The following is a 16,780-nucleotide window of genomic DNA, read 5'->3' on the forward strand; positions in this document are numbered from 1 at the left end:
ATTCCTAATAGGCAGTGTCACTACAGAAATAGTGTGTTTGGGCCCTGCAGTCTTTAGTTTGTGTACCCATTATTACAAGAAGCAGAGTACCTTGTAAAGCATAGTCTGTCTGACCAATGACTTTCATCTCCTCCCCACTCCCCCGAATCATAGCAACAATCTGCAGGCTAGTGTTTCCAGTAAAGCATGCTGCAACTCTGGTATCTTCCTCCACTCACCAATGGCTGGAACTTGGAACTACGTGGGTTTTCCATCCGTCATGTCTGCCCCTCATGTGATATTGCAAAGGCTGGCAGTTCGCTTGCTGGAACCAGAGATGGTCAGGTTATTTCAGGGCTAATTGGAGTGTCTCTCGCTCCTGGATGCTTCTCTTCCTTGGCTTTAGCTATGCATGCAGAGGAATTCTCTCTCTCTCTCTCTTTTTTTTTTTCCTTTTTTTTTTTTCTGCAGTCACATTTAACTCTCTTTCTGGAAGCCAAGTGGAATTAATTGTGTAAACATGAGCAATGGTAATTGGGTAAATGAAGTTGGAAACCAAGGTATGGTATTTTTGTTTTGCTCTGTGAGGAAAAAAAAAATAGGGAGTTTGTTTTTCTGTGGTGGCAAACCTTACTGTAAGAATTTGGGACAGACAGTTGGCAGGAGGAAATCCATTTATGAGTTCTTCCCCAGGACTCATTGAGCTAAAACATGTGTCTGATGCCTCACGGGTTATTGATCAACCCCCAACTGTTCCATGCCGTACTGAGCCCCAAATCCCGTATTCTGATACACAAAATCAGTTACCTAGACACAGACAAGCAAGCAGTTTCCATGAGAATTGCACACTGTGGTAGTAAATATTCATGACAAGAGCCATGTGGGTGTGTGATGGAGAGGTCCTCAATGTTATAAAATGCTGTTAGCCAAGTGCTTCTTTAAAATAACGAAAGGACCAGCCTCCCTTTACATAGCTATCATTTAAAAATGATTTCTACAAGTTCCGTGGACACACAATCTGCCCTGGAGAAATTAAAACAAGAGAAAATGATAAAGATTATTTTTACTTGTATGCTCAAAACACTGAGGCAGTCAAAACAAGATGAGCTCGGGACCGCACAAGTCTTGCTTTCAGTAGGCAGCTTTGCCAGAGTGCGGTGACCTTCTCCTTTTCTTTATTGATGTCAGCAGGATATCATTCCTCTATACCTTGGTGAAATTTATTTCCCCAGTTGAAAACTCAGGCAAAACCAGAAGAAAAGTTGATGAAGGGTTGTGCCCCTCTCTCTGCACAGATCACTTGTTGACCCAGACCTATTCGAAAGGAGCAGGTCCACGGTGAAGGAGACACTCTTTAAAGAGAGAACTGTGGACGCTGCGGTGCTCTGTGCTTGTGTGGAAAAAGAGACTATTGTCGCAGGATGTTTGCAGAGCTGATATTGTAAACCACATGACAGATGGGTCAAGTGCTGATTACAGTCTTCTAACATTTGGAATAGCGAGTAACATATTCGATAAGCTGGCAAGTTTTTATATATGATTCAACCCACAATATAAAAGCCATGAGAATTCCAAATTGAAAATAATTAAATGAGCTGGAAACAATCAGATACCACACATTTGCCCCCCAAATGACAGATTTTCCCGTGTTGAAATTCCACAAAGGGAGCACGAATATTCCCTAGCTCACTTGAACTAATAGCGGCCTTTTATCTGCTTTTGCAAAGCAATTAACTTCGGTCTGTCCTCACAATGCGGAGGTTAACAATGACCGTTTGTAGGCACTTCAGACTTGAGGGAGATCTAGCCCATGCCTTATTTGATTTGTTCTTGTCAGCAACCCTGTCAGATACACAGGGGGGCATTCTTAATTCTGTGTCTTCTAAATGAGAAGAAGCACAATCACAGAAGTTGCAAAATTAGTTTAAAAGTGAGTAGCCAATGAAGGATGAGAATCCACATTGCCAACAACCCGTGCCCCACACTCTGTCTCTGGTCGTGTGAAGGGGAGAGTCAGTTCATGACTTTGTGAGTATTGTTTACAATGCGAAAAGGACATCTTCTTCTGGGCCATGATGCAGCGACTGTCATTCATGTTTTTCCATCTCGCTGGAGCATCCGGTGTTTGCATTCAACCTCTGAGTGTCTGGGTAGGGGTGGTACTGAGATGCTGGTAAGAGTCCTTGTCAAATCCTGTCACACCTCCAGGACACTGAGGTGATGTGGAGGAAGCAGCGTCTCCCATTGCTGTTGGTGGCGTTTGCTGCTTGATTTGTTCTTTTCAGAGTTCATTGTCTCACTTGTCACTCTCTGTGAAAGTCACTTTGTCTCTTTGCTTTTTTTTTTTTTTTTTTTTTTTTTTGGTCTCTCTCCACTTACCTGAACAGCTCCCCAGCCAGTTCCCGAGCCTCATCTTTTACTCATGCACTTGCAGAACAGAATGTTCTATCAGAGGCTCAAAGGCATGCCTAAGCCAATACCAAGTACAGTAAACTTCTATTGTTCTGTCTCCCGGCAGCTTTCTAGTTTAGTTGGCTTTTCTGTTCACTCTTGAAATCCTGTTTCAGTTTGGAACACTAAGCTGAGGCTTGGGCTCTCAAGTGTGATGTTGTAGGTTTTGAGATACTTGGAAGAGAGCATTTATTCCCAAATGTCCACATTTTTTTTGTCTAGCTCTGTCTGACATATGCAACATTTTCAAATCTCAATGTCAGCACAAAATAACATCGGTGTTGCATAACATTTTGCATGATGGTTTTTTTTTCTCTGTTATGAGCTTCGATTCTGTTGTATGAAATGTTTCCTGAGTATACTGTGTTTTCAGTTCTTTCCACCAGTGCTCCAGCTACTGCGAAACTGGGTCAGGTAGGAATTGTCACAGGATGTTTCGTGACAGCAGAAGTGGCCAAGAACCAGACTCACTTCTAAACACAAACTCCTTGGCCACTGGGGTTGCTGAAGGTTTTCACGCAGTTTTCTTTAAAGACAACATCTGACAGCATCCATGCCTAGTAGAGTTTTTGCTGTGTAGTTAGCAAATCAGCTGTTCAAATGACTAGAAGAACAGTCTCCGTGTCTCCGTGAAGTGGCTTAAGCTACAGATAATGGAGTCACAACAAATTCACAATAAATGCAAGTCGGGCTGCATGGGTTGATTGGCAGTCAAGTATTCTAGATTGAAGGCTCCTAACCCACTTACTTCGGTGGTTGCATGTCCGAGCCAAATTGCACAAGGTTTTATTAAACATACTGTCTGTATATATAATACACACCAGGCATACACATACCTGTGTACATGTACACACACAAAGAATGACTGCATGCACATGTACATATATGTGTATCTATTGCCGTTTAATGTAGTCAATCTAAAAGTCTTGCATTAAAAAAAATAATAAAGCAAATCTTCAGGCAGTCCTCACTTAAGCATCTTGTATTTCTCAAAATGTAAAAAAAAAAAAAAGGATTTGTACTTTTTAGGTAAACGCGAATGATAAAAACACTGGTGGGAATTATTTGATTTCCACCTCCGATGTCATGTACGGCCAGAATTCCCCTAGATTTGCCGAGTGTCCTATCCAAAAGAACAATGCTCTCTGTTTCAGAAGTGAGAGATTTCAAAGATGTGGTCTAAGTGGGATTTCCTGCAGATCTGTATAACGTGCAGGCTTGTCGGGTTATCAGAAAATGTGTGTACATATGTGATGTATGTATGTGGATGTATGTGTTGAATGGGTAATAAGCATAGGCTGAGGGACTTGCAAATTGATGTGTAAATGTGATTGTAAGCTAATAAAAAGCCACCTGCACATATTTGCCATCAAAATGCAAGTGTCTCACTCTACACATATTACCCAAACATATATACACAGTATGTTTGTAGAAACGCCTGAAAGTCTATTAATGAAATTCTGATCATATGAGAAAAATTACAGATAGGTCAGGTGTCCCCAAAACACAGAAGTTAATCTTGCCTCTCATTTTTTTTCTTCAAGTATTTTTGCCCTAGACCAGGCTGTAAGCTGTCACCCTAACCTCCCTAATCTGTGGACTGGGTGTCGTCTGTCCTTTCCCTAACTAACATTCCCCAGAACTCCCACCTTTAAAGCTCTAGCTAGTTACAGCCAGCTTTCCACTTGGCTATGGTAGAGAGAGAGAGACGATTCTATTGACCACACGCAGAAAGCTCATCTCCACACCTACAATTACCTAGTTGAACTGAAACTTTCAAATCTGATCATCTTGCTTTGTCCAGTTTGCCATCCTAACTCCCAGTGAATAAAACATTTCCTTTTGAATGGTGTTTTACTGAGTTTGTTTTCCATTCTTAAATTCTAAATATTAATGATGTGTGCCACCTAAGAAATGCCTATCTTGTTTCATTAGCCACTTCTTAGCCTTATATTTAAATACACCCACTCCAAAAACAAGTTTGTAGGAAGTATTAAGAAATTCTACTTAGCACTGAGGATGTAATTCAATAGTAGGAAAGTTGCCTAGCATGTGTAAGGCCCAGGGTTCAGCCCCCAGTACCACAAAAGAAGAGAAAAGAGTGCAAAGAAACTTTATTTAAGAAGGCATATTCTGACATCCAGACTCAGCAGATTCAGCAAAGAGATGGCGCTGTACCCAGCATGGGCTCAGCTCTGAGCAGGGTGCAGCTAAAGCAAAAGTTCCCTTCCTTTTTGAACTTGTGGAAAACAATTCTGTGAACTCACAATCAACAACAACAAAAAAAAAAAAAACAAGGCAAAGTGAATACATCGTTGCAACTTCCCTATTAAAATATTGGTTGTACCAATCATGGACACACACCACCAGCACCAGCCTGTCCCCAATACTCTTTTAGTAATTCTGTCCTGCATTCTTTATAAGCACTCAGAAATGGTTAGTTTTACTTTCCATATTTTCCCTGGGTGACTAGAAACACAGAGGCCTTAGAATGTTCATTTCCAACATGCACAATGCAGTACCCAGTCAGTCCGTAGATCTGCAGTGAAAGTCAGTGCGGCCCTATGGAACTGCTGTTGACCCGCACAGGGAACAAACACAGCACCAATCAACACCAAACCTGCAATCTGTTGCCCCTTGATGGTAGGCAGAGCTGTGTAGAGAGAGAGAGAGGAGGTAGTTCATGTATGCTGTCTTTAAAGAATGTCTGTACAGATGTCACTGAATTGACACGGGCTGTCCTAGACGTCATTTAGCTTCGTCTGCAACCCGGAAGCTGGAGCACTGCTTTGCTGAGTGTATCATTATGACAACAAGGTGGCTTTCTGGTTTGCTCATTTAACATTTGCATGGAACTTTTTTAAAAATAAATAAATAAATAAATAAATAAATAAATTGATAACCATTCAGAATTTCTCACCCACTAGTTCTGTTGGCCACAAAACTAGCCTGCTGCTTTCGTTGAATCTTACCACAAATTCTTATACTCCAGAAAATGTAGGCCGCTTAATCACTCCTGCCAAAAAGCTCGAAGACACAATCCGTCTTGCTGAACTAGTCATTGAAGTGCTTCAACAAAACGACGAACATCACGCAGAGGTGAGCAGGCCTGCTGTCCCCTAGCTGAGGTTCCAGCACTGACTCCTCCCACCGCCATTAACTTCCCTTTCCTTTTAACCGGGCTCCTGTATGGAGCAAAGGTAGAAGCTTTGGAAGGAGGCCTCTTTAGATGGTTGTCTGAATGACGGAGAGGTAGTAAATGATGTGCCTGTCAGCCTAAGTTTTCAGATGTTTCTCTGAACCTGGGACTGAGGTGAGTGTAACCCTACGGGCCGGTGGCATCTGGCATACACAGATCCATTTTCCACACACGAAGAACACTTTTTGGTCTTTCGTGGTTGTTTTTGTTGCGAGCACTGTTGTTTCGATTGGTTCTTTGGTGTGTAGACCACAGGTCATTTTCATTTTTTTTTTTTTTGAGTTTTTCTCTGTATAATACTCTCTTCGTATAGTACTTTTCCATTTTTAACGTTAGAGTGCCCGGGTCGCTGAGCACAGTGACAGAAACAATAAGTCCACGTTGTTTGGTTTGTCGCTTCCGTGATGCCGACCCAGAGAAGCAGAGCTTCCTTCATTGTGTTTTTACAAACCAATATTAAAATGACTTTGAATTATAAACCGAAGGACCCCCAAGACCAACTTACATGCCAAACCTATAAGGACGTAAACGCTCCAGCACTTCCAGGGGAGGACCTTAAGAATTCCACTCCGAAAACCATTCCAAATTTGAACTTTAAAGTCACCTCTCTCCACATAACCTGGTTTTAAAATTACACTCATTCTCCCTCTTCTTCCACATCCCTATTTACAGAAAGGGGAGGGAAGGACAGGCTGTAAAAGCGATTGCCCAGGGACCTAAAATGACCTTTTCCATGACTAAGAGAAAACTGATCTATCATACACTGTAAACTCAACTAATCCCAATTAATGCTGATTGCATATTGAAATTTCCTCCCTGTTTCTCTACTGTTCCGGTCAATCTTGGCTGATCGTGGCAGGGGAAAGAGGTACGTGGTTGAACTGAATGAACGGGCCACCGTTGCCATGCTCTGTGCATGCCCTTCTAGTACCATGTCTTCTAATGGGATTTCCCTGGTGTTCCTGCTTTTCTAACACTGACCCAAGGAATGTAACGGCAACTTCCAGTGGACTGCTTGTGACATGGGTGCCCCCCACAGCAGGGTAAATGTGGAGTGAACCCCTTGTGCGTGCATGAAGCAATTGATAGACCTATGAGGACTGCGGTTACATCCCAACACACGCCTCCCACCTGCCTTGATTCTGTCCCTGGCCTGTCATAGTTTCCTATGTCCGTCTGTATTTACCTTTACTACAGAAGAAGAATTCCAAGCTTAGTAGTCAGTAGCTCCGTGGAGCGATACTAACCTTCCTCTACAGCTGTCTGTACGTGAGTCATATATACAGTATTTATATATAGAGAGAGTGTCGAAGAATCCTGCATTCCCAGCAGACCCTCGCTCGGTACAAGGGGAAGACCCCGTGAGTGGGTGTCACTAACCCATACAGCACTTAGCAATGGACACATCCAGGATGAAAAAAAGGTCCCAGTCATACAAACCTAAAAGTAACTTGCAAACACATTCAATGAAGTTGGGTTGGGTTTTTTTTCTCTTCCACTTATTTTTATATATTTTTAGATCGGGGGTTGGGGGGTTCAAGCAATGATAAGTTTCTTCTATCTGGGTATCTTCAAAATATCTCCAGGGACTTGAGGGACTCTGGCCTGCCTCTCATGGGTTAAGTGGTAAAGGTTTGCCCACGTCTACGTGTTTGTGAAGCCCCGGATGTGAAGAGGATGTTTTCTCCCAGGAGCATGTATTTAAGTGAATAACAGAAGAAGAAAATGGGAGACATACTTGATTGGTAACCAAGCTACTTTCTAAGGCTACTCCCAGATCACAAAGAATCCATATGTTCCTCGGCTGCACCAAAGAGGCACCAAAGAAAACTTAATATCCCAGCACTGCAAAACAAAAACAAGTTTTTTAAAGCCCACATTCCAAAGAAGATACTTCTTTTTACATTTCCAAAAAGGTTTTGTTTTTATGTGTGTCAATCATCTTAATAATCACTATCATAAGTGTGCTGTCCATTTGCACATTTGGAAGTCATGCAGGGCAAATAAATAACCTCAATCTTGTTCTCAACACTGTGTTTTGAAATTAAAACCCTCAGCATAATTTAAAGTTCTGAAGATCAAAACTACTTTAGTAAACAAACAGGAGTATATCCCCAAAATCAGCTGTTTTCCCCGTCACAAGATCTCCTTTCTTAATCAGACCGACTCATGGGACTTCTCCTATCTGCTAAGCCCTGAGCCAAGAAACTCAGTGTTCCTTGAGGAACAATGAGAAATAAAATTCCCTGGGCCGTGAAGGCTGGCATGTATAACAGCCAGAGCATAGAATCTAGTTGAAGCATCTTAGGCTTGAGTTCTGGCTGCAGCTGTTCATCATGTGACTGGGGGCGCTAGTTACTTAGCCGAGTCACGTGACGGCTGGTAAGATGGAAGGTGACATTCATTGAGGCATCAGACATGGTGCCCAGCACCTGATAAAAACTCTACGAAGTTTAACTCTTCTTATATTAAGAAAAGAATTCCCAAGAAATCAAAATATCTGCTGGTTAAAAAGTAAATAAAATAAAATAAAGATGAAACCTAGGTGAGAGGTGCTGAATGCCTGAGAACTGGAGGCCTGTGTGGGAAGGAGAGCGAAGAGTGGACTGGTCTTGAAAGGCACCCCACCCGTTCTCAATTTCCATATACAGACAAGAATACCTGAAGCAGCTTGCGGAAATTTGAATTCTTGTTTCTGGCTCCAGTCCCACTGACTGGAATCTCTGGAGAGATTTCTAGAGCATTGGTAACTTACAAAAGCTACCCGGGGGATCGCTGTGTGTAGCCAGGTGAATCGAGTGTAATGGAAAAGGTCAATTTGATATATATGCGCATTGTACAGAGTTTTCCTTTCTGAACGGATGAAGATTTGTTTTCCCAGAACTCACTCTCTCTCCAGGTGCTCACTAAGGTTTTACACTAATAACAATAATAACAAAGCACTAAATTGTAAACGTGAATCCAGCCACGTATGACCAAAGTATTTGTGCATACCTCACAAATCTAAGTGTCAGTTTTTAATCCCTTCCCCCGATCTTCTCTAAAGCCATTTTAAGTTCCAGCATAATATAGTAAATGTCCCGAAAGGGAAAACCTTATCAGCCAAGGGTGCGTCCTTTCTTTACTCTTCACACACGTTGGATGTGGAAGCTGTTGCCACATTTTGCTCTCAGATGCAACAGATTTTTCTTCTCAGAACCTGGCCTACTCACAGACATGCAAATTATATCTTCATGCACTCCCCCTTCCTAATCTCTCTCTATGTATACGTATGTATATGTATATATGTATTGTGGTGCACAGAAGGGTACATATATACATGTTAGTTTGTGTGTGGAACATGTAGTGTGTTCAGTGTAGTGAACTGTATGCCCTGAAGCATACAGCTTTTGTCTTTGAGTAATAAAGGGCATGGGGTAAGTATTTGCAATCCAGATGTGTAACTCCATGTGCTTTACAGAAAAGGTTTACTGAGACTTTAGGTGCCAGTGAACACACATGACTTGATATACGAATGTGGTTCTTCACCTGTAAGAGCAGGCTTAAAATAAAGTCTAGCTTTTGCTCAGTCCAGCCGTGCAGACTGTCCATTTGATTAGGATTACCCCTTAAGTCCTTAGTTATTGCTGTCCTAGCCTGACTCTTTACCTACTTCTTAGAGAGTCAAGTTTAATTACAAAGTGCTACAAAGAAAGACCTTGGCTTTCACTTCTTCCCCAGCCCCCTAATTTAAAATCTCATTCACTGTGCCAGCTTCCATAGTGATTGATACCACTGCATTTTTGTAGGCTCCCAATGTATCTAGCCCGTGTGATATTGTTGCAGAAACTAAGAGTTACTCAGTAACAAATTGCACAGGACTCGGTTCTCTACAAAGGAGAGATACTGTGTTCCTAGTGGTCTCTTGTTTGTAAGTTTATAAAATTAAAAGCATAAGACCCGTATCTGAAGATGGATTAAGAACTTTTTAGTTTCATGCATTTGACTGGGTTTTGGTTCAATTTGGTCTTCCCTGTCATCTTAGAACAAAGTTGTACACAGGAACATAATACATTCTCCTCATCCTATCTTCTTGGCCATACCCTGGAGATGGAACATTGATCAACCAACTAAACAATAAGTACCAGCCAGCCAGCCAGCATCCTCTGTGCCCTTATGAGCTTTATAGATATCTTGAATGTGGAGGGAAGAGTCGGTTCTTTGTAGGGTCAGGCTGTGGCTAGGACACCAGCAAGTTCCAGCATACCCAGTCTGCCTAAATGACAGGCGGTTGAGACACTCTGTTGGGGGGGGGCGGGGGATTTCTTCCTCTGCTGGACTCGGTCCCAGGGCTCTCGTCTCCAATTGGTGAAGCTACAATAAAGCTTCTTCATTCAAGCCCAAACACTCAGAATCTCTGATGACTCAGTTGTACCTATGGCTATTTTCATTTCCCCTATTTAGCATAATATCAGCACCCTAAGAAAATTGTAAAGTCGTTTCTTGTATGTTGGAGGCATGCATTTTTTTTCCATCCTTGGCCCTACAAAGTTAAGTCTCGTGTCTTTTTAACTAATGGGCCAGTTTATCAACAATTATTTAGAAATTGGGGGAAATGTAAGCATTCTGATACTTTCTTGTGCTAAGCATTGGAGATCCCCTGAATGCCACTTACTTTAGTGCCCAATTACAGGCTGTGTTCAAAAGCCATAAAACATCTGCTAGAAAATCCAACAGTGTGAGCCTTTGGCTCACAGACCAGCGTCCCTCTCGCATGCTCTGAACCAGTGGGGTTTTACTGTACATTACAGTGGAAACAGCAGGGGTCTAGTTCCAGCCAAACCATCCTTAAAGAACCGTACATGACTTGATTTTTTCCATTTAATTTGCAAACCAGCCACATGTTGATAAAGGAGAAGTAAGTAAAGTGGACTCTCGTGAAAGAAGAGAGATGGCCCCTCTGTTCTGCCTCCTAGTGGCTGTTAGAATACCCCTCCAATAAGGAATAGATCACAGAAGAGCTTGGCCATTGAACAAACCCTTCCATGTAGAGAACTACTTCCATTATCATATTTCATATTCCCAAATGCCTTCCCATCTTTTTTTGGTGAATGCTCCGGAAAGTGTTTCCAGTGTGAATACTTTACGGCATTGAGTGGGGGAGGTGGGGGACAAGAAGAGGCTGGCTATGTTTGTTTTCCTGCTCTCTTTGAAACCAGCGAATCAGGGCCTGTTGACACCACCACTCATTCTGCATGCCCCCTGCCAGAAATGATTAGCCTACATGCATGCATGCCTTTGAAGTGCATTCACATCGGGCCCAGGCTGATGCGAATGTGACCCCCTGAGACCCTGCACAATGATTTTCAAGGACCCATGTGCATGAAAATGAGTTACTTCACTGATATTTTTTGGTTTTCAATGTACATATGTGTCTAAGCCCCGAAAATAAGTCCTAACCTTATTCCGTGTTCTCCTAGGTTAATCCTGATACTCCCACTAGACCAGAAATGAAAAACAAAGGCTCCCTTCTGAGATAGACTTTTTTATCCAATGGTTATGAAGTAATTCTAATAATGGTTTGCTTTCACTTAGTCTGATAGAGAGGTAATGTTTCAGTGCATAGGGAAACAGGAATCCCTGGGTTTGGATGAGACCATAGACAACTCATTCCCAGATATGGAAATGTGACTGAATAATAATTGCGAATTTTCAAGTTAGACCAGCAGAAAACCCATAAACGCAGTGAAGAAACTCCCGACTTCTACACCTTAGAGCAAGAACCAGCCAGCAGCAATGACAGAGCATGACCCAAGCCTACTGAGTTATTGTAAATTGAGCAGAAGTTCCCCGTCTGGCAGCCCTACCGTGGTGTCCTCTGACCTCCAGGTCAAGAGCAAGGCTTGCTACAGGGTAGCGCCTTGTTCGCTGAGAGGCCCACTCATATCCAAACTGCTGTTCTCTTTACAATAAAATGAGCACCCCCCGCTGGATGCACAGCCAGTCTTGAGCAGTGAGGGTTGGCACACATACCTTCATCCCACAGAGATACTCACTGCCTCTCTGTTGTTTCTCTGCCACATTTCAAAGGCCTTTGCGTGGTGGTCAGACTTAATGGTGGAGCATGCGGAGACGTTCCTGTCGCTCTTTGCGGTGGACATGGATGCAGCCTTAGAGGTGCAACCCCCAGACTCGTGGGACAGTTTCCCACTGTTCCAGCTGCTGAATGACTTTCTCCGTACAGACTGTATGTATCATCCTGGACCATTGGCTTTTCCTGACTAGCGTGCAGATAAACTTGTTGCTAAGATGTCTTTATTCCACATAGACTGTGAGTTAGACAAAGCTCTTCCTTGTTTTATTGTTATACACACATACACACACCACACACTTCAAATACCACACAAATGCATACTCCACACCACTCATACACATCCACAGCACACACACTACACACATACACACACATGTACATACTCCATATACATACACACCACACTTCACACATACGCACACAACACCACCCACACATACACACTTCACACACATACATACCAAACAAATACATACATACACACACACACCACACTGCACACACAAGCACAAATACCACACTACACACACTTCACACACCACACAAATGCATACTACATACCACTCCCCAATATACACATACCACATCACACACACTACACACATACACACACACATACATACTCCATACACATACACACCACACTCCACACACACATATACACACATATACACACAATACCACCCACACATACACACCACACGCGCACACCACACTCATACACAGCACACACAGCATACACATACATACCACACACATACAAAAACCACACACATACACCACACCATACCACAACATACCGCACTACACACACACACACACCATGCCACATACACACACAGGCTTAACTGTGGATAGCAGTTCTCTTACCTGTTTTGATCAGAAGAACCCACACGCTATATGAGAAGAGGTATCCATTCCATGTGTTTTATTTACTCTCAAACAAATTAGTTAGCTTAACCTCCTTACGCTTTTCAGTTTTTATCAGAGGCTACTTCCTAGGGGAAAAAAGTGCCTCTAGCAAGCTCACAGGGCAAGCACTTCAGTGCCTTGCAGCAATGACAGTCATAAAGCAGTCAGTCCTTCTTTCCAGAGTTTGAGGAAGAAGGGGAGATGGCAGGAAATGTTTTTTCTTCCCAGTGCCGAGGAGGTAAAAGTAGGAATGAAATGTTTACCAATGCTGTGGGGTGTTACTTTTCATAAGAGTGCACAAACAGTCACGTGACTTTGAGACGCATTTCCCTTCCTCCAGACTCAAGCCTGAGTTCCAATGCTGCTCCTGTTTCTTCCAGTTTACTAAGCAGCAGGATGTTCAGTGTAGAGGACAATATTTTCTGTGTGCGCTGTACGTGAACAAAGGCACTGTGGTGCTGACAATGGTTTTGCTTGTCTGTTCTAGATAATTTGTGCAATGGAAAATTTCACAAGCACCTGCAGGACCTGTTTGCCCCACTTGTTGTTAGATATGTGGATCTGATGGAGTCCTCAATTGCACAATCCATCCACAGGGGCTTTGAGCGGGAGTCATGGGAACCAGTCAAGTAAGGAAATCTCTTTTAATACCATCGGAATTGGGGTACAAATGGCTGCAGAGCCATACGAGATGGATTGATGGTGTCATGGGACTATCATTGTTAGTATGAACGGAGAGCAAGCTTTGTTTCATTTCTTAGTACGGTGCTCATGGCTTCCCTGCCTGAATGGGACAGAGAGAAGACGTGAGAAGTGTGTTTTATGAATGGGAACCTTGGTGTCACAAAAGATACAGAAGTGAGGGATGTAACCATGGGTCTGGTATTTATTCTTCCTGTTTATCTTACCCAAATGCCATGTCCCACAGTGTTTTTCATAAGGTCCCCTGGAGGAGGGAAGCACTGACCATAATATACTAGTTTTTATTGGTTACATTTCCTGCGGAACAAATCACGGGGGATCCTGTTGTTAGCGGCTGGGCAGTCTCAGTTATTGAGTGAGTCTGGTAGAGCTAGTGCCTCCTCTGCCGACTGCCAAGGACTAGTCCCAAATATCCCAGGAAAAGACAGCCTAGATGAAGGCTTTGTGATACGGTTCGAAAATCTCTGGTAAAGCCCAGCACTGCCTTTGCCCTGTTAGACTCCAGTCATTTGGGCTCTTCCCCTCTCCACCTTTCTTTAAGAAATGATCTTATTATCTGTATCCCTTTACATCTGGGAGACGTAGCAACCTGGAACAAAACACTGGTATGTGCTAGCATTTTCAGGAAACCCAGATAAGAACTCAAGGGAGTTTTCTCAGTATGGAATCCTTTTCTGTAGCAGGTTTACAGAGTAACCCCCTCTAGGCAACCCTGACTGACACAGTTTCCCCTGTCCCCTTCCATAGCTAATTCCCAAGATGACTGCTTTTTATTTACCCATACTAAAAGCAGGTCAATAGCCCATAGCTCTTGGTTTAAAAGCAAAGAAATGTATTGGGTCTGCTGACTTTTAACTCGGGAGTCTAAAACTTGATCCTTAAGAGGCTAAGACGTTCGTGGGGGGTATCTATTTATTTACTGGTCATAATATTCAAGGCCGTTGTGCTTTGGGAAAGAAGCCGTGAAGAGGAAAAGGCTTAAATGAGTGATATTCGTGTTTTGAAAATAGCAATGGTCTTGAAATAGCATTTCCTTGGTTGGGTTTAAATGTGGAAGGTACTACTGCCAACACACAGAGGAGGGAAATGATAACCACCATTGGTTCCTAAAGAGCCTCAGATCTGGGGCCTCACCCTAGTGGGGAGGCAAGGGTTTGACTTCTAGGAACTTGTTTTCTCATCGTTAAAAGTAATTCTTTAAAAAGTTCCTACCGGGGGTCTGAGACTTGTCATGAATTCCTGTGAAAATGTCACTAAAGTCATTTTATAATCTGTTAGCTTCTTCAGAAGCCAAACATATGACTGCTATTCCTTTGGAAGCATTCAGTGTTCTTTAGAACGACCAGCAGTAAAGATAGAATCAGAATCGCTTTCACAATTGGAGTCGTAGTCTGGGAATGTTTTGTTGGGGATTTTTTTTTTTTAACTGATGAAGTTGAACTCACGGATCCATAATTTAAAAGTCTGAAACTTTCAAAAGAGTAAGCGTCATGAATCCCCACATCCATACCTGGGAATCTAGATAGGGTGGATGTGGCTGTGGGCGGGAGCTGAGGGGACAGGAAGTAAATGTTGGGCTGTCCAAATCGTGCTATTGTTAGTTTGTGGTTTATTCAGTTCGTATCAAAGAGCACATGCCTTTCAGAGTACGTGGATCTATTTGAAAAGGCCAAGTGAAACATAAGCTAGCTTAATATTCCTTGTAATCACACACACATGAACGGATTGTTAGACAGTACAGATATTGTATGGAAGTTCTGAGGCACAGCATGGAAGGGAGGATAAGAAGTAGACTGGTACGTGGTTATGCGGAGAGAGACTTAGCTCCCTGCTCCTCTAACAGTGCCAAGAGAACAAGTGAGGAGCTCCCCTGACCCCCTGCAGAGGGCCTGCCCTCATCCTTAATTTTGCCAAAAACAACAACAAAAACTCTTTCAGAGCCAGGTTGTGATGGCGCACGTCTTTAATCCCTGCACTCCAGAGTTAGAGGCAGGCAGATCTCTCTGAGTTGAGGCCAGCCTGGTCTACAAAGGGACTCCTAGGGCAGCCAGGGCTGTTATACAGAGAAACCCTGTCTTGAAAAATAAAACCAAAAGAAAAAAAAAATCATCAGGCTTCTACCCCAACTAGGAACTGACTTGGGTAAATTTAGGTTGTCCAGTGCTTTAGTTTTCTCTGTTTCTGTTTCTGCCACATGACTCTAACACACACATGCACACATATTCATATATGTGCACCCACACATACATGCAGAGATGCACATACACAATAAATAAAAGAGATAAAAAGAAAATATATGAAAATTAGTAAGCATCTTGTGTATTTCCTTGTATCAAACTATTGCCCTGTAAAAAAAAAAAAATGAAACGGCAATTATTTGGACTTAATGGAACAGAGATTATTTGGTAGACTATGTAAGTAGCTAAGTCCCATGTTCGTTTACCTTGAAAAGTGGCTTTCCATCTCTGAGAGATGAGTGGGCCTGTATCTTGTTCCATTATTCTCTGTGCCCTGGTGGAGAATCCCATGGCATAGCTTCCAGCTGCAGCCAAAGACTGTCTGTCAAGACAGGCCCAAGTGTTCAGTAAACCCCCAAGCCATAACCCTTTCCCGAGCATCCATCTAGGCACGCCGTAGGACCACTGACCTGAGTTGGCCAAGTAGTTTGCAGGTCTTCTGGCAGCCTTGAATGTGGGGTTTGGTCCCTGAACATAAGTAGGCAATGTCTCACCCAGCTAGGTAGCTCATTCCTAATAGGTCATATAGAGGCCTCTTCTAGAGTAGCAGAGAACCAAGAAATTCTTTTCAGTGTGTGGATGACCGCTCTGTCACTGCTTGGATTCTCCTGAGAGCGCAGAATCCTTCCTGGACTTCATGATCTCCTTTGTCAGGTTGAGGAGACTCGGGAGAGTAGAAGCAAACAGTGCTTCTTAGAAAGGACTATGAAGGCCGGGCGGCGGTGGCACACGCCTTTAATCCCAGCACTCGGGAGGCAAAGGCAGGCAGATCTCTGTGAGTGCGAGGCCAGCCTGGTCTACAAGAGTGAGTTCCAGGACAGGCTCCAAACCTACAGAGAAACTCTGTCTCAAAAAAAAAATCAAAAATAAATAGGACTATAAATTCTGATTTTTAGGCACTTACAATACAAGTTCCTCCTCTGGGTCTGAGATGTACAAATTAAAAATACCTTTCAGCTAACGCTCTTTCCCAAACTGTTGGAGATTTGATGGCAACAAACAGTATCCAAGAGACACTTCAGCAGCTTGTGTGTGGCCAGCTATTATACATACAAGTATTACTGAGTCTAGAACTCCTGACTCTCCAGCTCAGCAACTCAGAAGGAAAAGGCATGGTCTGTGAAAGCCTAGAAAGCTTGACTGCCAGATCCCGTGAGAGGTGGAGAAAGTGAACCAGTTCCCATGAAGTCATTCTGTGACCTCCAGTTGCATTGCCTGGCACATGTG

General features: G+C 43.0%; 1 protein-coding gene across 5 annotated transcripts in view; it reads left to right on the forward strand.

Annotated features, from left to right (window-relative positions):
* Positions 1–16,780, forward strand: part of Cadps (calcium dependent secretion activator) — a 449,091-nt gene that overhangs the window by 340,202 nt on the left and 92,109 nt on the right. For 3 of the 5 annotated variants that reach the window (XM_057770611.1, XM_057770615.1, XM_057770613.1), the window contains 4 exons: positions 5,423–5,529; positions 10,506–10,526; positions 11,699–11,855; positions 13,102–13,243. In XM_057770611.1, the coding sequence (XP_057626594.1) occupies positions 5,423–5,529; positions 10,506–10,526; positions 11,699–11,855; positions 13,102–13,243 (427 nt within the window). The remainder of the gene's footprint in view (positions 1–5,422; positions 5,530–10,505; positions 10,527–11,698; positions 11,856–13,101; positions 13,244–16,780) is intronic. The other 2 variants (XM_057770612.1, XM_057770616.1) reach the window with 1 other exon arrangement.

The sequence above is a fragment of the Chionomys nivalis genome, chromosome 5 (genome assembly GCF_950005125.1).
Source record: "Chionomys nivalis chromosome 5, mChiNiv1.1, whole genome shotgun sequence".
Taxonomy (NCBI): Eukaryota; Metazoa; Chordata; class Mammalia; order Rodentia; family Cricetidae; genus Chionomys; species Chionomys nivalis.